Here is a 26,486-nt window from a genome sequence, read left to right on the forward strand (position 1 = left end):
GATTATGATAAATATCTCACAGGGTTATTGCAGACATCAAAGAATAGGTTATATGGGAAAATCCTTAGTAAAGAGAATAAATAAAGCCTATGTAGATATTATTGATTATAAATTGCTTTCACACACATTTTTGTTAGACTCTCTCAAATCTATGGAGGAGGCAGTAATGCGTATTATTAAATGTTTTAAAATATTTTAAAGAAATATTTTAAAGAAGGTCAAGTCGAGGCTCTGAGATGTCAAGGGGCTAGGCCAAAGTCACACAAGTAATGCCTGCCGGAGTTTAGAACAGAAATAGTTTTCTGTCTGTGATCTGGGGCTCTGTCCACTATCATGGTGTTCATGTAAACATCACAGTATCAGAACTCAGTGAGGCAAGCAGGCTCCTCTGCCATGGACCAGAGTTTCTAACTTAGACTCATTCTACTCTTGGTAGAATGAGTAATTGGACGACAGCAGAATGAGTAATTGGACTCATTCTTCTCTTGGACCTCTGACAGCATGGGTCGTGGGTGGGCACACATCTGAAGCAGAAAACATTCAAGGCATCCTAAAGCCCCTTCCCCTTTGACTTTTTTTTTTTTTAGATGGAGTCTCACTCTGTCGCCCAGGCTGAGTGCAGTGGCACAATCTCGGGTCACTGCAGTCTCTGCCTCCTGGGTTCAAGCAATTCTCCTGCCTCAGCCTCCTGGGACTACAGGTGCCCACCACCATGCCCTGCTAATTTTTATTGTGTTTTTAGTAGAAACAGGGTTTCATCATATTGTCCAGGCTGGTCGCGAACTCCTGACCTTGTGATCCACCTGCCTTGGCCTCCCATCCCCTTTGACTTTTACCTTTCCTCTCCCCTAGTCATCCCTGCATGCTAACAAGTTCCTAAAAGAGTATATTGTGTTCACTGCTACAAGGGCAGGAGCATTTACTGCCCTCAGGTCCTCTTTTTAAAGAACACCCCTGAAGATGTCCTTGGAATTGAAATATGTTATAGCTGGAAAGACCCTCAGATGTCATCTGGTCATGCTCTGCATTTCACAGACCAGGAAGCTTGATTTTGTAACTATTAACATATTGCCCGAGGCTCCTCAGCTGGTGTCAGAGACAGTACTAGCACTGGGCAGCTTGAATCCAAGTGCACAATCATTCCACTAAACCACACTGCCACTCCCAGCGTAGCCATGGCATGGTATGATAACTTATAAAAAAATTTTGAAATATGTCTCTATTAGTTGCTTAAATAAAGTGAATTTATTCTACCTCTGCAACTACAGCATTGAAAAGAGCTTAAACCCTTAATATATAAATGGTGGCTAGAGTCACCTCTTGATGGATAATCACGTTTTCTCATTTGTAGTTTAAGTGCTGGAAGACAAAGTGACTTTAAAATTGCTCATGAGAGGACCCAATTATCTGATAAGAAATTCCAGAGACCATAAACGCAAATGCAGAAACGGATCTCTTTATGAATGGTGTCTGACAAGAAAGAGATATTTGTGGCATAGGAGCTCTGGAAAATGTAATTATTTATCTTTTCATAATTAATGAAAGAAATTGAAAATGAAGCTTTCATTTCAAATCCTTTTTATCTGGATGAAACTTTAATTTTACATAATTAAATTGACTTCACAGTTCAGTGTGTTAAAATATGCAATTAAGCAGCGTATCAAGGTTAAATGCCTACTGTTGTTGGCTCATTTAGAAATCATGCTGCTGAACTATGAAACAATATCTGCCTGTCCACGATCAGTCCCAGAGCCAGGGATAGCACACATCCTGTAGAACAGCTTTCCAAATTCAGAGCACACAGTTGAGTTTTCTTGCAGTGCCAGGTCCTCTATAAAGTTAGTTGGGACTGGGCACAGCAGCTCACACTTGTAATCCTGTTGCTTTGGGACGCCAAGGCAGGAAGATCGTTAAAGCCAGGAGTTTGAGGCCAGCCTGGGAACCATGTCTCAACAAAAAACAATCCCCCTCCAACACACAAAAATGTAGCAGGGTGTGATGGCACACACTTGTAGTCCTAGCTACTGCAGAGGCTAAGGCAGGAGGATCGCTTAAGACCAGGAATTCAAGGCTATAGTAAGCTATAATTGTATCAGTGCCCTCTGGCCTAAGCAATGGAGTGAGACTATCTCTAACAACAACAACAAAAAACACAAACAAACAAAAATTGAGTTAGTTAGATATTTAAAGATGTTTCGCTTTTCCTTTTCAGTGGGGCTTCGTTTTTTTGGCACAAAGAAATATTCTGACACTTCCCTGGAGCTCCATAGATGATTAAGTTTATCTCTTATAAAGGTTTCCTTTAAGACAACAGTTATATCTTCAAAATTGTTGCCTTGTGTTTCATGAAAGTACGTTAACAAGTATGTTAAAATTCCTTTAATTTCCCCACTTTATAACTTATGATAAATCTTAGCTGTGACTTCTTTCAAATGATTTCATGGAAAGGAGAAACTCAAGGTATGTGGTAGGCATTGAAGGTGAACACTGAAATGAGGATTGGGGCTAGTTGACTGGAACTGTGTCATAGGAAAAAGTGGTCTGCGGAAGTGGAGACTTTGAGCTGTGTGTACCCCTCTCTTGTTTTCCTTTTGAATAGCACTTTTGTGATGATTAATTTATGGCTCAGCACCATCTTATATTCCCTTTCATCTTCAGACTCTGCGAGTAGAGCACGTTCAACAATTAGAACTGAGTTTTTCCCCTTCCCTTATATATTTTAGAATTCATGTAACAGTGACTTTTGTTGTATCCGTTAGGGTGTACTGTTGCAAAGCACTCATAGATCTAAGCAATATCCTTGCTGTAATGACACTTAGAAAGCCTGAATCTATATGGTGGATGATATGGTTTGGCTGTGTCCCCACCCAAATCTCACCTTGAATTGTAATAATTCCCACATATCAAGGGAGGGCCAGGTGGAGATAATTGAATCACAGAGGCAGTTTCCCTCATACTGTTGTCATGATAATGAATAAGTCTCACACAATCTGATGGTTTTATAAACGTGAGTTTCCCTGCACGAGCTCTTGCCTGCCACCATGTAAGATGTGACTTTGCTCTTCCTTTGCTTTCCACCATGATTGTGAGACCTCCCCAACCATGTGGAACTGTGAATCAATTAAACCTCTTTCCTTTATAAATTACCCAGTTTCAGGCATGTCTTTATTAGCAGCATGAAAGCAGACTAATACAGTGGTCTTTCCATATAAATGGGGAAATGTGTTGCTGCATTAATTATAATGGCCACAAAAATAAGATATAATCATGACATGAAAGTGATATTCAGTTTGGGGGGACATATTCTGTACTTTCAGGCTTATTCTCACTACAATGCTCCTGTTGCTCATTATAGGATTTAAGTGATATAATTGGTAGACCATTGCATTTGTTTGTTTTCACACTGCTATAAAGAACTTCTTGAGATTGTGTAATTTACAATGGAAAGAGGTTTAATTGACTCACAGTTCCACATGGCTGGGGAGGCCTCAGGAAACTTACAGTCATGGTGGAAAGGGAAGCAAATACATCTTTCTTGACATGGCAGCAGGAGAGAGAAGTGCCAGCAGGGGAAATGTCAGACACATAAAACCGTCAGATCTCATGAGGCTTACTCACTGTCATGAGAACAGCATGGGGAAACCACCCCCATGATCTAATCACTTCCCATGAGGTCTCTTTCCCAACTGGTGGAAATTACAATTTGGATTACAATTTAAGATGAGATTTGATGGGGACATAGAGCCAAGACCATATCGACAATAAAACTGGAAGATTATAAAAGACATTACAGTGTATATCCCTATCAGATGTGTAATCTCTATCAGAATGTATGAATACTTTGCTCTGTTGAACCAAGTCTTCAGATATGACACTGACTTCTTCCATGATACTGAAAGGCTTCATGTGCTTAATAAATTCTTCTAAATTCTGAGCTGGAGCTAGATTTGCCTGTCTCATTGCATTGCCTTGAAACCAAAAGGAAACCCTGGCTACCACACTACATCTCAGTAGTTTCATCAGAAAAAAAATTAATAGTGAAGTCCAAAACAAGAAGAGCAGCCAAAAAAATAGTAAAAAAAGTTTAAATGGGTGAAAAGTCACATCAATGCATCCATGCAAATTATAAAACCACCCATTTATATATAATTAATTACATAATTTCAAATTATTCTCATCTTTTTTATTAAAACCAATCTCTCTTCCTTTAGAATCTGTAGAAGACAACATTGATGACATTTAGTTTTCGTTATTACATGCACCTGAACACCCCGTTAAACTACTGTTTAATCAAACTATGTTCATACACACAACATACAAAACCACTGATTGGTCTCCCCTTCAACGATCTGATTTTAGAAGTTTCAGTGTTTAGCAAGTGTTTAAATAATACCAAACAATAAAAGATACTCTGTACAGCAAATGTAAATCTTGTACCATTTCTCTGAAACACGTAGGTTTGACTAAATTTTATATAAGGCTTAGAAATCCTGATCTAATTTTATATAGATCCCATTGCATGAAGGTCTGACATGCCCTATGGTAGAGCTGTTTACATCTTCTCAGAGTCTGAGATTAAGGAATTTTGAATGAAAAATAAAAATATGGTGCAACTGAAATGTTTCATCAACGTGGCCTGATGTTCTGACTGCTTTATTGGATCTATCTGGTTTGAAACAGATGAACCCCTACTAATTTTTTTCCTTCAGAACAAGATGAAAGAAACCATAGTCATACAGACAAATGGAGAAGATGATGAACACAGAAAAATTATGCAAAGATAATCACTAAACCTTATATTGACCTTTTTAAACCTTCTTTCTCTTCAAAACTTATACCAAGGCATTTTAACAAATCACTTAATGAACATGATGCTTTCTTTAATGAAGACGCAGATGGAAGGGATCAGAAATCAACATATAAATGAATCAACCAGAAGAAAACACCAATTTTGAAAACAGTTGAGCATTATTCTATACCTCTAGCTATTCTTTTCTGAAGCATGAATCAGGATAATTACTGTCACTCACATACGTGAGTATGAGTTAGAATGCTCAATTGCCAAGTAAAAATATTCCTGCTTTTGCTATGTTTTCCTTCATGTGAATTTTCTTCTCTTTATTTGTTGTCAAAAGGTGTCTAGAAAGTGAAAGGTTTTCAATATAACTTTGAACTGTTCAGGTCCATTTAGGTCAGGCGTCCCCAAACTTTTTACACAGGGTGCCAGTTCACTGTTCCTCAGTCTGCTGGAGGGTCGCCACATACTGTGATCCTCTCACTGACCACCAATGAAAGAGGTGCCCCTTCCTGAAGTGCGGGGGGGGGGGCCGGATAAATGGCCTCAGGGGGCCGCATGCGGCCCACGGGCTGGGCCGTAGTTTGGGGACGCCTGATTTAGGTAGTGGCAAAAATAAAGAATCTGCAGAACAAGCTAGGCTTTTATTTAATTCATTCTTTTGAAAAAGATAACTTGTTTTAATATTGAACCATCCTTACCATTAGATTTGAAATAAAGTTAACTAGACAGAAACCTGCCTATATCTAATAAGTTGCAAAGACAACAAAGGTATCACATGAATAAATGCACGTGAAAGCACAACATCTGTAATGTAAATAAAAGTGTAATTATCTTCATATCACCCTTTCTATCTAGAAAGGGCAACTCTGAGAAGGTGGTAGTTTTGTTTTTAAGAAGTTTCAGCACCACTCCCCTGTGTAAGGGCTATTTTTGTGTTTAGAATATGTTGGTAGAACTAAGTAAACTAATATGTGTTCTGTCTATATATCAGGTAGGTAAAGGGTTTGTGGATGACTGCTGCTCTCCTGGCCTACTCCATTTTACTTCTTCTATGTCATAGTTTATCTGTGTAAACAGTGATGGTCTAGGCATAAAGCCTGCTATGCTATCATTACATGTGACATTTATATAGAAACTAATATATGCTTATATTTGAGGCCTGTTGAAGCAGTGAAGGGTTTTTGAAATTAGTATCTACTTGAAATAATAAGCTAAATCTCATAATTCAAGGACAGATTTAGCTCCCAATTAGAAACAAGAGCTGGAAGAAGGAGCCACTCAGCTAAAGGTGCTAAGTCCACAGTATTAAAGTTATAGATAACATAAAGATAAAACTGTTAAATGAATCTAAGTCTGTTAAAATAACAGAGACATCAAAATTCTATCCCAAATTTCTATCTATAAGAAATTGGGGTAGAAATCTGGAAAGAAAATTAAAGATTAATCTTCAATAATAACTTGCTACCTCTTATTTGCCCACTGTAATATATTTATGTATTATTCAATAGTCAACATCCTATTTTCTATCCTGGTTTTCTTTGTGTTTCAGAAGGCAATTTCTTTTTGAAAAGAAATCTGAGGACTTTTGATTACCCAGATACCACATTTAAAATTCAGCTAATAACATAACTACTGAACTCTCTAATTGTAACTATTTGGGGCCAGTGTTACTACCTCTCTCTGAGAACTCGGGTCTGAATTCAGTGATCACAAATACTTTAATAAAGATGTATATAGATGATTTTAGAGATTCCCCAGGCATTTATTGCAACCTGAAACACAGCAGAATACATGGATAGAAAGTACTTTTCATTCAATCAAATAGCCACTACCCACAGTTACATCTTAGCCATTAAGTTCAGATGGCAAACCTGACATCAGAGGAAGAGGAAAGAAGAGACTGGAGAAAAAATGCTTTAAAATAATAATTACGGACCAAGGGAGCTTCAGAAAGATAAGTAAGTATAATATAATATTTTTGTTGTGTAAGCTTCTTGAGTTGAGTCTAGGGAAAAGTCTGCAAACTACACAGTATTAAAAGAGGCAGCACATTAGAACCACAGGGGAAGCACTAGTATTTGATGCGAAAGAACGGAGAGCACCATTTTTTCTGCTTGTGGCATCCAGTTAAGAGTTCCCTAAAGCAATCTTACCTTTGTTTTCTGCCTTCAGTTCCTCTGCCATCAAGCTGTCTTGTCGATTTCCAAGCACAAACGCGAGAAACGAGAGGATCAGGGCATCCAAAATTCCAATAATAGCCAGGATGTATGCCCAGCGGACTGAGCAAGCCCCAAGAGTGTACTTGTCTGTCTTTTCTCCACACATCCGCTTTACTTCATCTGAGTCCCAGCCATCAGGAAAAATCATACAGCCAAGCACAAGGCAGGCAGCTTGGAGAGAAAGAGAGAAAAACAAAAGAAAAAACGTTAACAAATTTTAACTTAGCAAATGTTTCCATTGTCTGTCAAATCACTGTTTCAAATTTTTCTTGATTTATAAAACAGCAAATCTCACCACTTTCACTCTGATTGTGTGTGTGTGTGTGTGTGTGTGTGTGTGCGTGCACGTGTGCATGTGTGTGTTTTGCTGGTTAAGTTAAAAGCAGCCCAGCATTCTACATTGAATGGAACTCTGGAAATTGACTTTACAGTGAGACTGAGCATCCTGAAAGAGGTTAAGGTAGGTTGATCTGTGAGAAAACGTTAAGAAATGGAATTTTGGGGTACATTTGTGGGAAGGCTTCCATTGCAAATAGGTCATAAGGAATCATAACACTGTAAAATAACAATTCAAGGCTGGCTTTGAGGAGCTATGACAGCAGCCACAAAATGATGACATGGTAAACACTAGAGTGTGTGTCAACTTTGAATCACTACAAAAATATTTTTATATTGGGATCCCCCTTCTCCCCTGCCACAGAAAAGTTTTGTTTTCTCTCCTTCTGCTTTTATTTTATTTTATTTTATTTTCTGGAACAGCTATAGAGAAAGGGGAACTATAATACACTGTTGGTGGAAATGTAAACTGGTACAGCCATATGGAAAACAATATGGAGGTTTCTCAAAAAATTAAAAATAGAACTACAATATGATTCAGCAATACCACTACTGGGTATGTGTCCAAAGGAAATAAAATCAGTATGTCAAAGAGATATCTAAACTCCCATGATTATTACAGCACTCTTCACAATAGCCAAGACATAGAATCAACCTAATATCTATCAACAGATGAATCAATAAAGAAAATGTTATATAAGTATGTACTATTCGGTCATCAAAAGAATGAAATTCTTTTATTTGCAGCAACATGAATGAACGTGGAGGACATTATGTTAAGTGAAATAAGCCAGGCACAGAAAGACAGATACCACATGATCTCACTTATACATGGACACTAAAGGAGTTGATCTCATAGAAATGGAGTAAAATAGTGGTTATCAGAAGCTTGGGAGGAACTGGGGAAGAAGGATAGGTAGAGACTGGTTAACAGGTACAAAGTTGTCTCACCACAACTTACTGAACAATACAGGAATGGATACCTACTTTCTTCCTTTTTAGGATTATACATGGCTCTACAGGGCAAGTCTTGAGGAGACAGAGACCAAGAGTGGGGTGATAAGTAGAAAGACTGCCTTGGAGAATTCTGCTTTAGTGTTGTTTGTTATTTTACAGAATACTAGTTCAAAACTTTGGGTCATACTTAATTCTTCTCTTTTCTGTGACCCACATCCCAAGCACTGCCATGCTTCTGCTATCTGCCTGTGCATTCTTTCTGCATATATAAGTATTACTGACACTTCCCTACTCTAGGCCTTCATTACCTCTTAAAGAGAAGCCTAACGTTTCTCTGCCTTCAGTTTACCCTCACTCTAATCCAGGTTACACGTGACTGCCTAGATCAGGCATCCCCAGACTTTTTTCACAGGGGGCCAGTTCACTGTCCCTCAGACCGTTGGAGGGCCGCCACATACTGTGCTGCTCTCACTGACCACCAATGAAAGAGGTGCCCCTTCCTGAAGTGCGGCGGGGGCTGGATAAATGGCCTCAGGGGGCCGTTGTTTGGGGACGCCTGGCCTAGATCATCAAGCCCAAAACTTTTTGCTATCTTCCTACTGGACACTGAAGAATAGGCAGGCATTTTAGTCAAGTATTCAAACACTCTGTAATCCATCCCCCACTTACTTTTCCACTTGGGTTGAACCTCACACGACTCCAAGTTTTTAGATGACTCTTTTTCCTCTTCTTTTTGGACTATTTGCCACGATTGTCCCTAAATGTTCCGTTGTTAAATATCTTTTAGACTTAAGCCAAATGCAACATCCTCCACAGAGCAAGCCATCTCAAATTCTTCTTGATTTGTAATATTGCCTGTCTCTGAACTTTCATAGCTGTTGGCAATTCCTAGCTTAGGCTCCTTGTTACTTTTTACATTGTCATGGTTATTTATTTACAAGTATTATCTCAATTAACAGACTCTACACTTTCTGAAGAAGAGTCTTTGGTTCAACTTAAATGTAAAACCCAAAGCTATAAAAACCCAAAAGAAAGTCCAGGCCATACCATTCAGGACATAGGCATGGGGAACGATTTCAATGATGAAACATCAAAAACAACTGCAGCAAAAGCAAAAATTGACAAATGAGATCTAATTAAACTAAAGAGCTTCTATGCAGAAGAAACTATCATCAGAGTGAACAGACAACCTATAGAATAGGAGAAAAAATTTGCAATCTATTTATCTGACAAAGGTCTAATATTCAGAATCTACAAGGAACTTAAACAAATTTACAAGAAAAAAACCAACTCCATTAAAAAGTAGGTAAAGGACAGGAACAGACACTTTTCAAAAGAAGACATTTATGCGGCTAAACAAACATGAAAAAAGCTCAACATCTCGCGCCAGTTAGAATGGTGATTATAGAAAACTCAAGAAGCAACAGATGCAGTTGAGGCTGTGGAGAAAAAGAAACAGTTTTACACTGTTGGTGAGACTGTAAATTAGTTCAACCATTGTGGAATACAGTGTGGCAATTCCTCAAGGATCTAAAACCGGAAATGCCACTTAACCCAGCAATCCCATTACTGGGTATATACCCAAAGGAATATAAATCACTGTATTATAAAGACACATGCATGTGTATGTTTATTGCAGCACTATTCCACAATAGCGAAGACATGGAATCAACTCAAATGCCCATCAATGATAGACCGGGTAAAAAAAATATGGTACATTCACACCATGGAATACTATGCAGCCATAAAACGGAGTGAAATCATGTCTGTTGCAGGGACACAGATGGAGGTGGAAGCCATTATCCTCAACAAACTAATGCAGAAAGAGAAAACCAAATGCCACATGTTCTCACTTATAAGCAGGAGTTGAACAATGTGAACACATAGACACAGGGGTGAACAACACACACTGGGGCCTGTCAGGTGGGGCAGGGTGAAGGAGCGCTTTAGGAAAACTAGCAAATGTATGCTGAGCTTAATATGTAGGTGATGGGTTGATAGGTGCAGCAAATCATTATGGCACATGTTCACCTATGTAAGAAACCTATGTACTGTACATCCTACACATGTACCCTGAAACAGTTTTTGAAAAGTCATTGGTTCATCATCATAGACACAGCATCTAAAATAGTGTGACTACATAGTAGGCACTAAAATATGTTTGAAAATGGGAAAATGAACGAACAGTTAAAGGAGCTGTAATACCTAGACATACATTCTAAGATACAGTTTGTGGAGGTCAATATCACAGTCTCAAATCTAGTTAAAGATAGATTCATATTTACTTGACATTTAACAGAAACAACTGTGTTATGATTAGACAGCAGATTACAAGTACTTGGGAGAATAATTTTTAAAAGACAAAGTTGGTGATTTGAAATTTTTTTCAAATTTCTGTATCTCCCAGCAGTCAGTAGTCAGTACCCAATTTGCTCTCTAAGGCATTGTCTAGTGATAACGAGATTGTTAAAGCACATGGTTTTCATGAAAAAAATTCCTTTTATTTAGGAGGATGCAGAAGATCTCTGAATCCAAACTATAGTTCAGAAAAACACCTCTAAGGATTACTTGGAATATTTAAAAATATTTTAAATGGTTTTTACAGATCAAATATTTTTTTGTGTATGAGAAAATTAGTTTCTCATAAAGAAAAAAAGAAAATTGAATTTTTTTCTTTTACAAATGGGAATCACCTGAAGAATAATTTACATTACAGTTTCAGCTAAAGTTGATAGAAATCACCAACTGACATAAGCTCAGGCAGGTTTCTAACATTATAGAACAACTTAATTGGAACAGGATGTGTGTGGAATTGTTATGTCAACAAAAATGTCTTAAGAGTCCTTTGATCTTGAGGTAGACTGACTATCTTAGAACTTTGATTTCTGGAAACTCTAAGTTACAAATTGGGATAAAAAGAACAGAGGTAGAATTAACTCTGAATTAAAACCACAAGAGAATAAGAATGGCAAGTCACTGCTCCCTATTTTCAAAGTATATGACTTTCTAAATGAAATTTTAAGTGAAGAATATGAGAAGATAAATGAAATAATATACAACAGTACTTTATGCAATGGATATTTTGCCGAAAGTTATAAAAAGAGAATTTTTGAAATGCAATTCTTATTTTCAGTAATGCAAGATTGTTGACTACTTAGAGAATGCTTAAAATCTGCCTAACAAGGTCAGGGTTTTGGGCTCCTTTAGAAGAACGTTTTGGCCTACCTAGCAAGGATATTTCAGGTCTCCTTCAGGCTACAGGGCACTGTAGTGTGTGCACGTTCTCCATCCACTTCTTGTGGGCCTTTTCTTTTTTCTTTTGGAATATCTTCTTTTTTTAACTTTTATTTTAAGTTTAGGGGTACATATGCAGGTTCATTGCATAGGTAAACTTGTGTCATGGGGTTTGTTTTACAGGTTATTTCATCACCCAGGTGTTAAGCCTAGTACTCACTAGTGATTTTTCCTGGTCCTCTCCCTCTGCCCACCCTCCACCCTCTGAAAGACCCCAGTATGTGTTATTCCACTTTATGTATCCAAATGTTCTCATCATTTAGTTTTCTTAAAGTGAAAGACTTTATTCCTTTCTAATTTCTCTGTTTTGAAAATGGTTGTATGGTAGGATTTTAAAATCCCAATTGCCTCAAAAGCTTTTAAAACTTTAGATGGCCATTGCATAATGAAAGTTCTATTTTCTGACAACGTACTATCAAAATATACATTTTCTTCTCCTCCTATCTGAACTACTCCTACTTGGCTGTTTTGTTTTGTTTCTGAAAGGTGAAAGCCCCCAAAGTTTAGTGCATTTAATTTAAGCCATTAAAACAGTTGAGGCTCTGTTGGTTTCTTCGGAAAGGCGTGACTATTACATTCTGCATTAATGCTTGAGTGCTGTACTAAATTTCTGTTTTCTGGCATTCTATTAACCAGAACCTTATTAACCTGCACGATTTGTATAGTCACTGGAAACTAACAGGTGTTCCTAATCCTGACTAAGAAGTAAGTACCTGTGAGATCCTAGGCTAATGCCTCAATCGGTGAAAATTTAAATAACATTCCTCTTGGCTTTATAATTAGTTATTTCTGATTCTTCACAAATTGATCACCCTTTAAGATGTAGCACCAGCACTACAGTAAACATTTAGAGTGTACAAGGCACCAGGACAGTCGTTTAATTTGGACATGCTATTTCCTGATGAGGAGGGATAGTGAAGAACTAATAGTCCAATTAGTTCCAATTGGACTATTACCCAAAAATGGGTTTCTTATCAGAATGTCACCTAGGAAATGACTAACTTCCTTGCAGCTATATATTTCTTCATTTTGGCAGCAGGCTTTCCAGAAGTATATCAGATAAAATCTCTCTTTTTTTTTTTTTTTTTTTTTTGAGACAGAGTCTATCTCGCTGTTGCCCAGGCTGGACTGCAGTGGTGCAATCTCAGCTCACTGTAACCTCCGCCTCCTGGGTTCAAGTGATTCTTGTGTCTCAGCCTCCCAAGTAGCTGAGATTACAGGTGCCTGCCACCACACCCAGCTAATTTTTGTATTTTTCATAGAGACAGGGTTTCACCACGTTGGCCAGGCTGGTCTTGAACTCCTGACCTCAAGTGGCCCACATGCCTCTGCCTGCCAAAGATCTGGGATTATAGGCGAGAGCCACCGTGCCTGGCTGAGAGAACATTCTTGAATGCTAAAGAGAAACGAGAGCCCATAGGCTGGAGGTGAGCAGAGAAGAATGATGAAAAGAAACCATGGCCATGGTATGATGCATGACATCTTCTAACACAGGGTATACAACAAAAGCATCCTTGTGAGGATATCATTGTTGATTTCAATTTTAGTTATCTTCCAAATGGTTAAGAAACATTTACATTCTGAAAGGAATCTCCGTGTAGAGGCTACTGATGCCCACAGTGGGTTCTCCTGAAATAGTACACAAATGGCTAGTGGTTCCCCAGAGCCACTAATTGCTCTGGTGTTTTTCTTGCTAAAGAGCTGAATGTAACCTTTATGGAGGAAACATCCTTAGAAAAATCCACAAACCTTTGTAATTGGGTCTTTCTTCAAAGGAAAATGCAATAAAATGAAAAAAGCAATAGGGGGGTCCATGACTTGGGTTACTTGGGCCTGCTGATACTGCTGGTCTAACTATCCCAATTGGGGCTTTTAACATTGTGAACCTGAGAACTACTTATTTTTTGAACAGGAAGAGAAAGTTTAAATTCATTTTTTAAAAAGTCTATGCACTGTTGCACAAAAAACATGATAAATTGCCTCATGTTGCTGAAGCACTCAAGGGGAACTTGGTGAAAAAAAGGAAACTGCATCCACTTAGCTCTGTCAATTATTCAGGCGTACAGTAGTTGAAGAAATTGATGCCAGCAGACACTGCCAGGCTGTGGAGGGAAAACTTTCACACAGGGATTGTCACAATAAACACCTGGTAAAAGAGATAGAAAGCTCATTCCTATCACTTCTTTATCGGCATGTGGCTGACAAACTTGAGCTATAATATTTATACCTCTAGAAAAACTAAAATATTTACACCTTGGTCTCTTCTGAAAACGGAGTCACTAGACAATCCAGTCCTTGAAATACCGTGGTTTAGAATGTGGTGAAGAAAACACATTGTGCCCTGGTAAGTTATGGCTTTAAACACAATATAATTTTATGGGCATTTAACTTGGGGTCATAACACAAAAGATATCCCTTAGAGAGATGGAGGAGAAAAGGAAATACAAACACTGGGCTCTCACAAGAGAAGAGTTAGAATGTTGTGTCTGATGATGAGAAAAGCCTCTCTGCTCTGCCAAAATACTCAGCCCCAGTTTGTCCAACAAAAAGATCTGTACATACATCCACACACTGTGCAGTATCAGCTGTGAAACCTTGGACCATGGCTGTAAGCAGATGATCAGGAATCACACCTGCATGTATGAACAACGTAGTTAATGGAGAAATACCTTTTATAGAATATGATTCCAGACAAGAGGAAAAATAAATAACAGCCTTGCTAATTTACCCAAATTTTAAGGGTTAATAGCCATAAAATGAAAATCAGAATTTAGAACTTAAAAAATTAAATGCAGTTCTGATCTTTAGAGCACCACTAGATGGCTTCTGATATATACCATGAGTCCAGTCACATTCATTGAAATCTTGATAATGATTTAGTTAATAATAATAATAATATACATCATAATAATAGCTCATATTTATTGGACATTACCTATGTATGGGGTACACTTTACAGGCATCATCTCATTAGATTCTCCAATAAAGTTAAGAGAAACATGAGAACACTTCTTCCTGACACCTCCAGTTTCCACAAAGATGAATTTCTCCTTAAATACTCTTGGGCTCTTATCTCACTTCTCATTCCTTTCCATGGCAGTGGAATTAGTTACGTGATAAACGTCTGGGGAAGAGGAACTCGGCATACCTGTCCAACCCCTTCCTTTTCCAACCTTAGGAGTCATTTGTTCACATGAAGCATGTGTTCTACTCCTCTGTGCTGTATGTTCTATATGAGGCAGGGCTGATTTTCGAGTGCTGCCTGCGACTAGAAAGATTAAGTAGGTCTAGTTCTGAGAGTGCAGATTAGGAAGTCCTTTAGGCTAACTGAGCCAGAGCCATGTTCTTCTGCCTATTCTTTTTCATAATAAAGGGGCTATTTTGATCCCTATCTTCCTCCATCACTCTCAGTTGGTTTGGAGGTCAGGTAGGGAAACAGAAGGCTGCCATTTGTTATTTCTTGACCAAACTTGACATTATTATTATTTTTTATATGTGAAGAAACAGAGGCATAGAAATTTCAAATAGCTTGCTAGAGGTCATACACAGTCCACAAGTGGCAGAATCAGGATTTGAACCCCAGCAGTCGACGCTTTTGGAACTATCCTTTATTAATAATACCATCTATGCTATTATTTTCTACATATTGACAATAACAATGCATGTTATATCACTTTAGAATATTGGTTTTAGTACTAAGAACATTTGCAGAATCTTGGCTTTCCTTAGCATGTTACTTATAACTAGACATTTTTCGAGTACAAGAACTACCTCTAAAATGACACTTAAAAACTGTCCGTTTTTACATGTGTAAATATTTCTTTTATTTACACAAGAATTGTACCTAATCAGAATTTCATTTTACATGTAGTGCCAAGATCGTTAGACTAATTATAAATTCTAAATATGTGGAATGGGAATTAATGAGCTTTTATTGCATAAATATATGTATAAACATTTGCATAGTTGATTTCACATACACTTATAGTTGGTTCCATATACATTGTACAAGAATACTCATTCCCTTTTTTGGTTTGAATTTTTGCCTTGGTATTTATTTATTTATTTATTTATTATTTTTTTATTGCATTTTAGGTTTTGGGGTACATGTGATGAACATGCAAGATTGTTGCATAGGTACACACATGGCAGTGTGGTTTGCTGCCTTCTGTCCCCTCACCTGTATCTGTCATTTCTCCCCATGCTATCTCTTCCCACCTCCCCACCCCCCGCCCCTCCCCCATTTCCCCCCAACGGACCCCAGTGTGTAGTGCTCCCCTCCCTGTGTCCATGTGTTCTCATTGTTCAACACCCGCCTATGAGCGAGAATATACAGTGCTTGATTTTCTGCTCATGTGTCAGTTTGCTGAGAATGATGGTTTCCAGGTTCATCCATGTCCCTACAAAGGACGTGAACTCATTGTTTTTGATGGCTGCGTAATATTCCATGGTGTATATGTACCACATTTTCCCTATCCAGTCTATCATCGTTGGGCATTTGGGTTGGTTCCAGGTCTTTGCTATTGTAAACAGTGCTGCAATGAACATTCGTGTAGACGTGTCCTTGTAGTAGAATGATTTAAAATCCTTTGGATATATACCCAGTAATGGGATTACTGGGTCAAATGGGATTTCTATTTTTAGGTCCTTGAGGAATCGCCACACTGTCTTCCACAATGGTTGAATTAATTTACATTCCCACCAACAGTGTAAAAGTGTTCCTATTTCTCCACATCCTCTCCAGCATCTGTTGTTTCCCGATTTTTTAATGATCGCCATTCTAACTGGTGTGAGATGGTATCTCAATGTGGTTTTGATTTGCATTTCTCTGATGACCAGTGATGATGAGCATTTTTTCATATGTTTGTTGGCCTCCTGTATGTCTTCTTTTGTAAAGTATCTGTTCATATCCTTTGCCCATTTTTGAATGGGCTTGTTTGTTTTTTTCTTGTAGATCTGCTTAAGTTCTTTGTAAATTCTGGATATCAGCCCCTTGTCAGATGGGTAGGCTGCAAAAATTTTTTCCCATTCTGTTGTTTGCCGATTCACTCTACTGACTGTTTCTTTTGCCGTGCAGAAGCTGTGGAGTTTGATTAGGTCCCATTTGTCTATTTTGGCTTTTGTTGCCATTGCTTTTGGCGTTTTGGTCATGAAGTCCTTGCCTACACCTATGTCCTGAATGGTTTTGCCTAGATTTTCTTCTAAGGTTTTTATGGTATTAGGTCTGATGTTTAAGTCTTTGATCCATCTGGAGTTAATTTTGGTGTAAGGTGTCAGGAAGGGGTCCTGTTTCTGCTTTCTGCACATGGCTAGCCAGTTTTCCCAACACCATTTATTAAACAGAGAGTCCTCTCCCCATTGCTTGTTTTTGTCAGGTTTGTCTAAGATCAGATGGTTGTGGGTATGTTGTATTTCCTGTGAGGCTTCTGTTCTGTTCCATTGGTCTATATCTCTGTTTTGGTACCAGTACCATGCTGTTTTGATTACTGTAGCCTTGTAGTATAGCTTGAAGTCCAGTAGTGTGATGCCTCCTGCTTTGTTCTTTTTGCTTAGAATTGACTTGGCTATGCGGGCCCTCTTTTGGTTCCATATGAAGTTTAAGGTGTTTTTTTCCAGTTCTGTGAAGAAGGTCATTGGTAGCTTGATGGGAATAGCATTGAATCTGTAAATTACTTTGGGCAGTATGGCCATTTTCACGATGTTGATTCTTCCTAACCATGAACATGGAATGTTTCTCCATCTGTTTGTATCCTCTCTTATTTCATTGAGCAATGGCTTGTAGTTCTCCTTGAAGAGGTCCTTTACGTTCCTTGTTAGTTGTATTCCTAGGTACTTTATTCTCTTTGTAGCAATTGTGAATGGCAGTTCGTTCTTGATTTGATTCTCTTGAAGTCTATTACTGGTGTATAGGAATGCTTGTGATTTTTGCACGTTGATTTTGTATCCTGAGACTTTGCTGAAGTTGTTTATCAGTTTCAGGAGATTTTGGGCTGAGATGATGGGGTCTTCCAGATATACAATCATGTCATCTGCAAATAGAGACAATTTGATTTCCTCCTTTCCAATTTGAATACCTTTTATTTCTTTTTCTTGCCTGATTGCTCTGGCTAGAACTTCCAGTACTATATTGAATAGGAGTGGTGAGAGAGGGCATCCTTGTCTAGTGCCAGATTTCAAAGGGAATGCTTCCAGTTTTTGCCCATTCCGTATGATATTGGCTGTTGGTTTGTCGTAAATAGCTTTTATTGTTTTGAGATACGTCCCCACAATACCTAGTTTATTGAGGGTTTTTAGCATAAAGGGTTGTTGAATTTTGTCAAAAGCCTTCTCTGCATCAATCGAGATAATCATGTGGTTTTTGTCTTTGGTTCTGTTTATGTGGTGAATTACGTTTATGGACTTGCGTATGTTGAACCAGCCTTGCATCCCCGGGATGAATCCTACTTGATCATGGTGGATGAGCTTTTTGATATGCTGTTGCAATCGGTTTGCCAGTATTTTATTGAAGATTTTTGCATCTATGTTCATCATGGATATTGGCCTGAAATTTTCTTTTCTTGTTGAGTCTCTGCCGGGTTTTGGTATCAGGATGATGTTTGTCTCGTAAAATGATTTGGGAAGGATTCCCTCTTTTTGGATTGTCTGGAATAGTTTCAGAAGGAATGGTATCAGCTCCTCTTTGTATGTCTGGTAGAATTCAGCTGTGAACCCATCTGGACCTGGGCTTTTTTTGGGTGGTAGGCTCTTTATTGCTGCCTCGACTTCAGACCATGTTATTGGTCTATTCAGGGTTTCGGCTTCTTCCGGGTTTAGGCTTGGGAGGATGCAGGTGTCCAGGAATTTATCCATTTCTTCCAGGTTTACTAGTTTATGTGCATAGAGTTGTTTGTAATAATCTCTGATGATGGTTTGGATTTATGTGGAATCTGTGGTGATATCCCCTTTATCGTTTTTTATTGCATCAATTTGGTTATTCTCTCTTTTCTTTTTTATTAATCTGGCTAGTGGTCTGTCTATTTTGTTGATCATTTCAAAAAACCAGCTCCTGGATTTATTGGTTTTTGAAGAGTTTTTTATGTCTCTATTTCCTTCAGTTCTGCTCTGATCTTAGTTATTTCCTGTCTTCTGCTAGGTTTTGAGTTTTTTTGATCTTGCTCCTCTAGCTCTTTCAATTTTGATGATAGGGTGTCAATTTTAGATCTCTCCTTTCTTCTCATGTCGGCACTCATTACTATATATTTTTCTCTAGAGACTGCTTTAAATGTGTCCCAGAGATTCTGGTATGTTGTGTCTTCGTTCTCATTGGTTTCGAAGAACATCTTTATTTCTGCCTTCATTTCATTGTTTATCCAGTCAACATTCAAGAGCAAGTTGTTCAGTTTCCATGAAGCTGTGCGGTTCTGAGTTAGTTTCTGCATTCTGAGTTCTAACTCGATTGCACTGTGGTCTGAGAGACTGTTTGTTATGATTTCTGTTCTTTTGCATTTGCTGAGGAGTGATTTATTGCCAATTATGTGGTCAATTTTATAGTAGGTGTGATGTGGTGCTGAGAAGAATGCATATTCTGTGGATTTGGGGTGGAGAGTTCTGTAAATGTCTATTAGGTTTGCTTGTTCCAGGTCTGTATTCAGGTCCTGGATATCCTTGTTGATTTTCTGTCTGGTTAATCTGTCTAATATTGACAATGGGGTGTGGAAGTCTCCCACTATTATTGTGTGGGAGTCTAAGTCTCTTTGTAAGTCATTAAGAACTTGCCTTATGTATCTGGGTGCTCCTGTATTGGGTGCGTATATATTTAGGATCGTTAGCTCTTCTTGTTGCAGTGATCCTTTTACCATTATGTAATGTCCTTCTTTGTCTCTTTTGATCTTTGTTGCTTTAAAGTCTATTTTATCAGAGATGAGAATTGCAACGCCTGCCTTTTTTTGCTCTCCATTTTCTTGGTAGATCTTCCTCCATCCCTTTATTTTGAGCCTTTTTGGATCCTTGCATTTAAGATGGGTTTCCTGGATACAGCACACTGATGGGTTTTGGCTTTTTATCCAATTTGCCAGTCTGTGTCTTTTGATTGGGGCATTTAGTCCATTGACATTTAGGGATAGTATTGTTATGTGTGAATTTGATACTGTCATTTTGATGCTACCTGGCTGTTTTGTTGGTTAGTTGATGCAGATTCTTGATTGTGTTGATGCTCTTTTACCATTTGGTGTGTTTTTGGAGTGGCTAGTACTGGTTGTTCCTTTATATGTGTAGAGTCTCTTTCAGGAGTTCTTGTAGGGCAGGTTTGGTGGTGATGAAATCTCTGAGTGCTTGCTTGTTCACAAAGGATTTTATTTTTCCTTCACTTATGAAGCTTAGTTTGGCTGGATAGGAAATTCTGGGATGAAAGTTCTTTTCTTTAAGGATGTTGAATATTGGCCCCCAATCTCTTCTGGCTTGTAGGGTTTTTGCTGAGAGATCTGCTGTGAGTTTAATGGGCTTCCCTTTGTGGGTAACCCGACCTTTCTCTCTGGCTGCCCTTAGCATTTTCTCTTTCATTTCAACCCTGGTGAATCTGACGATTATGTGCCTTGGGGTTGCTCTTCTTGAGGAATATCTTTGTGGTGTTCTCTGTATTTTCTGGATTTGAATATTGGTCTGCCTTGCTAGGTTGGGGAAGTTTTCCTGGATAATATCCTGAAGAGCATTTTCCAGTTTGGATTCATTCTCTTCATCACATTCATGTACACCTATCAGACGTAGATTAGGTCTTTTCACATAGTCCCACATTTCTTGAAGATTTTGTTCATTCCTTTTTGTGCTTTTTTCTCTGTTCTTGCCTTCTCTTTTTATTTCATTGAGTTGATCTTCGACCTCTGATATCCTTTCTTCTGCTTGGTCAATTTGGCTGTTGAAGCTTGTGCATGCTTCACGAAGTTCTCGAGTTGCGTTTTTAAGCTCCATCAATTCACTTCTACTCCTCTCTATGCTGTCCACTCTCCTCAGCAGTTCGTCCAATCTTTTTTCAAGGTTCCTTTTTTCTTTGCGTTCGGTTAGAACATGTTCTTTTAGCTCACTGTAGTTTCTTACTACCCACCTTCTGAAGTCTGATTCTGTCATTTCATCACCCTCCTTCTCCATCCGGTCTGGTTCCCTTGCTGGTGAGGAGTTGTGATCCCTTTTAGGAGGAGAGGTGTTCTGGTTTCGGGAGTTTTCATCCTTTTTGCGCTGGTTTCTTCCCATTTTTGTGGGTTTATCCACCTGTTGTCTGTCTCTGTCCCAGGGAGTTGGAGCTTTATGAGTTTCCGTTGCACTACTGCCTTTTTTGATTTTTCTTTCAGGTCTGACCCGCCCAGCTAGCAGCAGGCCTAGCCACTGCCTGCCCGCAGGGGCTTTGCTGAGCTGCTGTGGGCTCCGCCCAGCTGCCCTGAGCTCTTCCCTGTAGTCCTTTCTACATGGGCGTAGTTAGAACTGTCTCGGCAACGGTGGCCCCGCCTCTGTTATGGCGGACTCTCTCTGTTGTGGCAGGTTGCCTCGGCAACGGCGGGTTACCTCGGCAACGGCAGCCTGCCTCCGTAGTGGTGGAGAGTCTCAGTAATGGCGGAAGCCCCTCCCCCACCGAGCCGGACCGTCCAGGTTCAGCTGTGCTTGGTTCGAAGGGCTCAACCCAGAGGGTTTCCAGTTACTGTTTTTGTTTTCCTTGTTGTTGGGGGTGGAGGGGTGGGACCGACCGAGCCTGATCACCTGGCTCCCTGACTCAGAGTCTTTTCTTTTTTTTTTTTTTTTTGAGACGGAGTTTCACTCTTGTTACCCGGGCTGGAGTGCAATGGCGCGATCTCGGCTCACCGCAACCTCCGCCTCCTAGGTTCAGGCAATTCTCCTGCCTCAGCCTCCTGAGTAGCTGGGATTACAGGCACGCGCCACCACACCCAGCTAGTTTTTTTGTATTTTTAGTAGAGACGGGGTTTCACCATGTTGACCAGGATGGTCTCGATCTCTCGACCTCGTGATCCACCCGCCTCGGCCTCCCAAAGTGCTGGGATTACAGGCTTGAGCCACCGCGCCCAGCGAGTCTTTTCTTTTAAGTTGAATGACCCCGCGTTCCGGTCGCTTGTTGAAAAGGCGCCGGGATCTTCCGTGCTGCGACTGACGGAGTCGGCTCGAACTGTGGCGCCAGCTCCTGGCGGATTTTTTGCCTAGGAATCTCCTGGCCTGACTCGCTATTTCAGATGAATGGGCAACTCTGCCGTCTCAGGGCTCTGCTCGCCAGCTAAGAGGGCTCCCAGACCAGTGGCTTTTGTACGGAGAACCGCAGCAACAGGGCGTGGTCACAGCAACCGCGCAGGCGGAATCAGCCCCGTGGGGGCCAAAACAGCCGCACCGGCTGGGACTGCGATGCTGGCGACCCCTCTGCCTGGGTATCTCCTGGTCTGTGGGCAATAAGAGTTCATCTGGAAATGCGGCGTCCACTCACCCTCTGCACTTTAACTGGGAGCTGAAGTCCTGAGCTGTTCTTAGGCGGCCATCTTCCCAGCATTCTTGCCTTGGTATTTTAAGTTGGCTTTAGGTTAGCTAAACATTTTTATATGTTCTTAAAAGGCATATATTTCTTTTAAAGATTATTCATATGTGTACATGAGTACCTTATTAATTTATACATATGGCTACTTGTATGTAGAATAATTTCTGCTTCTTATCAATAAAAATATGAATAAATTAAGTTCTATTTAAGTATTTGTAAAGCTTCATTTTTTAAAGTAACGCTTTTTTTGGATTTCAGCAAACACATTGTTTTAATAAAAATTTTAAATGCAAACTGAACATGCTGGCAGGTCACAAACACATCTGAAATTTGCAGGAGAGGACTTGACTTAGGCAACATTTTCACAAGCTAAAATCTAAACAGCATTCTAGCCACAGATCTTAAGAGAAGAAAAGAGCGTCATTCTCCATATGAACAGGATCACCATTCTCCCAGCAAAATCTTTCAGCCAAAGTGACACCGAAAGCAAGGCAACAGAGACCAATGGTTACCCTGCCTGAGTTCTGTGCGCCTCTAGACTACTGCTTTGTGCATACTTTATTTGTAAAACACGGATCCTCAGTCCAGATTATTGAGTGGTTACCTGCTATTTACTTTCTTCATTTTGGTAATAAATTTGTATTTACCTGGTGTTCCATAGACGTATTGCAAGAAATAATAGTGCTTGTGCCATTACTTTTAAAGGCAAAAACCACGCTTAATTTTGCACCAACCTAATAATTCACAAGCTGACTAAATGTCTTCCTGAACAACAGAGAGGGAGACATACTTACTCTCCACCCTGGCTTACAGGGTGCTTAGGGAAAGTAATTGTAGGCTGAAGTTACACAGGCCAGGAATTCTGTGCCAATCTGGCTACCAGCATTACAGTATCTCAATACAAGGGCTGGCCTTAGGAACAATTTAATTCTTTCTCAATGAAGACCAGCATTCCCAAGCCCAAAAGACCCCTTTGGAAACAGAATATCCATTTCTAGCCACTTTCCTAAAACAGAATGTGGCACGAATACAGATTTTCCCCCCTTAATTTTATTTTAGTGTAGTAAGAACATTATATTCACCCTCTTAATAAAATTTCAAACGTAAAATATAGTAATATTAACTATAAGCACAATGTTCCACAAATCTCTATAACTTATTCATCTTGCATAACCCAAATTTATGCCGATTGATTGGCAACTCCCTATATTTCCCTCCCTCCAGGCCAATATCCCTGATAAGTACAGATGTAAGAATCCTCAACAAAATACTAACAAACTGAATTCAACAGCACATTAAAATGACCATACACATTGCCAAGTGGGATTTATCCCTTGGATACAAAGATGGCTCAATATACAAAAATCAGCCAATGTAATATGCCCCAATAAGCAAACAATGGATCAAAATAACATGATCATCTACACATATGTAGGAAAAGCACTTGACAAAATTCAATACCCTTTCAGGGTTAAAAACTCTCAACAAATTAAGAATAGAAGGAAGTTACCTCAAAATAATGAACACCATGTATAAAAAGCCCACAGCAAACACCATACTCAATAATGAAAAACTGAAATCTTGTCAGGAATAGGGCAAGGATGACCACTCTTGCTATTTGTATTTAACATAGTACTTGAGAGTAATATTTAAATAGTTTTAAAACTTCAAATGGCGAAAAACAGTTGTTCAAAGTAAACATGTGGAAAAATAAATATTGCATACTAAAAACATTGGAAGAACAAAGTTCAAGAAAGATGAATGCTTTTCTGACCACCTTTCCCTTACTCAAGGGGGCATCAGACTCATGCATTCACACACAAACACACACACACATATACACACACACACACACAAATACACATATATATTTTTTGAGACAGGATCTCGCTCTGTCCTTCAGGTTGGAGTGATGTGGCACCACAATGCCTAGCTTAATTTTTTTACTTTTGTAGAGACGGAGTCTCCCTGTGTTGCTCAGGCTAGTCTTGAACTTCTGTGCTTAAGCTGACCTCCCTCCTTGGCGTCCCTAAGTACACATATTTTTAATAGGCACCCAAGTCACACTTTTTCAAAGTTTAGCTAATCTCCCTTTCTCTATGTATCTACACATGTATATAGGTATTTACATGTAAATATGTATATATGTGTGTGTATATACATATATGGAGTGTGCATGTGCACGTGCGCGCGCGCGCACACACACACACACACACACACACACACTCCTCTGCACCCAGTCCTGTTCCTTATACATTTTGAGAACAGCTGCATAAGCTACAGAGCGGTTGGCAATCTTTTTGAAGAGATTCCAGACAGACATGACCTAGCCTAAGCAGTGAATTGATTTTTCACCATACTGAAAAGGGCAGACCGGTATGGTGGGGTTCTGGATAACACTATCTTCAAGCTGATTGTTCCTTATGTCTGTTTGGCACTTCTTAAGTATCATTTTCCTCCCTCCAATCCCCTTACCCTTTGGATTTTTAAGATTAAGGTTACATAAACTCTGAGGCGCTGACTTATTACATCTAAAATGAAGAAACGCTAAAATACCCCAGACTTGTGGCAAATTGAGTTCTTTTTTTCTTTATTTCTTGCTCTCTTTTCTCATCAGACTTTCCTTAAAGTTTTTTAAGGCTTTCACATTTTTTGCTATTCCTTTGAAGCAATTTATCTAGATGTTAAAAAATAGATAATTTAAAATATGTTTGGCTGAAATCTATGGTAAGATCTTCAAATAATACACACACACACACACATATATATATATTTTTGAGGTGGAGTTTCGCTCTTGTTACCCAGGCTGGAGTGCAATGGCACGATCTCTGCTCACCACAACCTCCGCCTCCTGGGCACAGGCAATTCTCCTACCTCAGCCTCCTGAGTAGCTGGGATTATAGGCACACGCCACCAAAATAACTTATATATTTATTGAGAATGCTGGGCTTTAGATCAAGAAAGTGTCTCTAGAGAAATTGAATTGAAAAAGGCAGTAGTTATAAAAAAAAAAAGTGGGGGTGGGTAAGACAAAAACCAAGTCAAGGGAGGGGGAAAGAAGTCAGTGTACTAAACGTTCTGTCAAAAGATTTTTCACACATCTTTCCATTTCAAGTTCTAACAGCAGTAGCCAAATGTTTATAGATAAAACCTTGACCAGTAAGACATCTGAAGAAGAACAATGCCTGATCAGAACAATAACTTCTCTAGACTGAAATGAAATTTAACCCAGTCTTAGCCTGTCAGAAAAATGCCCATAAGATAATTTTGCTTTGAACATGGATGCTGGAGTGGCCCCAGGCAGAGCTGAGGGAGGTTTTGGAAACTGAGCAGGGAGCTTGAGATTTGCTTTCTGCCTTGGTATCGTTACTCCCCTTGGGGCTCTGTATTTTCACCCTTTAAGCAAAAGCTCCAGTTTCCTTCCTGGCATTTAAAAATCTATTGTAATTCATTTGGCTTTCTTATAAGCAAGGCTGGGAATGCTGATAGAATTATAGGATTTTGATAATATAAAACATTTTAAATTCTGGGATGTTGCTTATGTAAATTACTGGTAAAGTCTGCTAGTTAGTGATATGGTTTGGCTCTGTCCTCCCCAGGCAAATTTCATGTTGAATTGTAATCCTCAATGTTGCGGGAGGGGCCTGCCGGGAGCTGAATGGATTATGTGAGCAGATTTCTCCCTTGCTGATTGTGATACTGAGTTCTCATGAGATCTGGTTATTTGGAAGTGTGTAGCATCTCCCTTTTCTCTGTTCCTTCTGCTGTGGCCATGTAAGACATGCCTCCTTCCTCTTTGCCTTCTGCCATGATTGTAAGTTTCCTGACCTCCCTAGCCATGTTACCTGTACAGCCCACAGAACTGTGAGTCAATTAAACCTCTTTTCTTTATAAATTACCCAGCCTCAGGTAGTTCTTTATAGCAATGCGAGAATGGACTAATACAATTAGACATGTTTAATAAAGTGCTAGAGTGGTATACATTCCAACATGTTACACTAAAGAAGTTCTTTGTCCTTCTTTCATTTCTTTACCACTCTCTGAATCCAGAATACCAGTACCTGTTTGCTCAGAGTAGGGGATATTAATTCATGCTGTAGATCAATATATGACCATTAGCAGAGCTTAAAGTTTCTAAATGGAAATTGAGAGCAATCTAGAGTAGCCATGATCTGGGCTTTGGTCCTGATCCCTATTTTTCTTTCTTTCTTTTTTTTTGAGACAGAGTTTCACTCTTGTTACCCAGGCTGGAGTGCAATGGCACGATCTCGGCTCACTGCAACCTCCGCCTCCTGGGTTCAAGCAATTCTCCTGCCTCAGCCTCCTGAGTAGCTGGGATTACAGGCACGTGCCACCATGCCCAGCTAATTTTTTGTATTTT

At 39.3% G+C, this 26,486-nt stretch overlaps 1 protein-coding gene across 3 annotated transcripts in view; it reads right to left on the reverse strand.

Annotated features, from left to right (window-relative positions):
* LOC101034668 (LHFPL tetraspan subfamily member 3 protein) overlaps positions 1 to 26,486 on the reverse strand; it is a 548,863-nt gene that overhangs the window by 154,255 nt on the left and 368,122 nt on the right. For all 3 annotated transcript variants that reach the window (XM_074379277.1, XM_074379278.1, XM_074379279.1), the window contains exon 2: positions 6,952 to 7,188. In XM_074379277.1, coding sequence (XP_074235378.1) covers positions 6,952 to 7,188 — 237 coding nt within the window. The remainder of the gene's footprint in view (positions 1 to 6,951; positions 7,189 to 26,486) is intronic.

Source organism: Saimiri boliviensis, chromosome 10, assembly GCF_048565385.1.
Source record: "Saimiri boliviensis isolate mSaiBol1 chromosome 10, mSaiBol1.pri, whole genome shotgun sequence".
Classification (NCBI taxonomy): Eukaryota; Metazoa; Chordata; class Mammalia; order Primates; family Cebidae; genus Saimiri; species Saimiri boliviensis.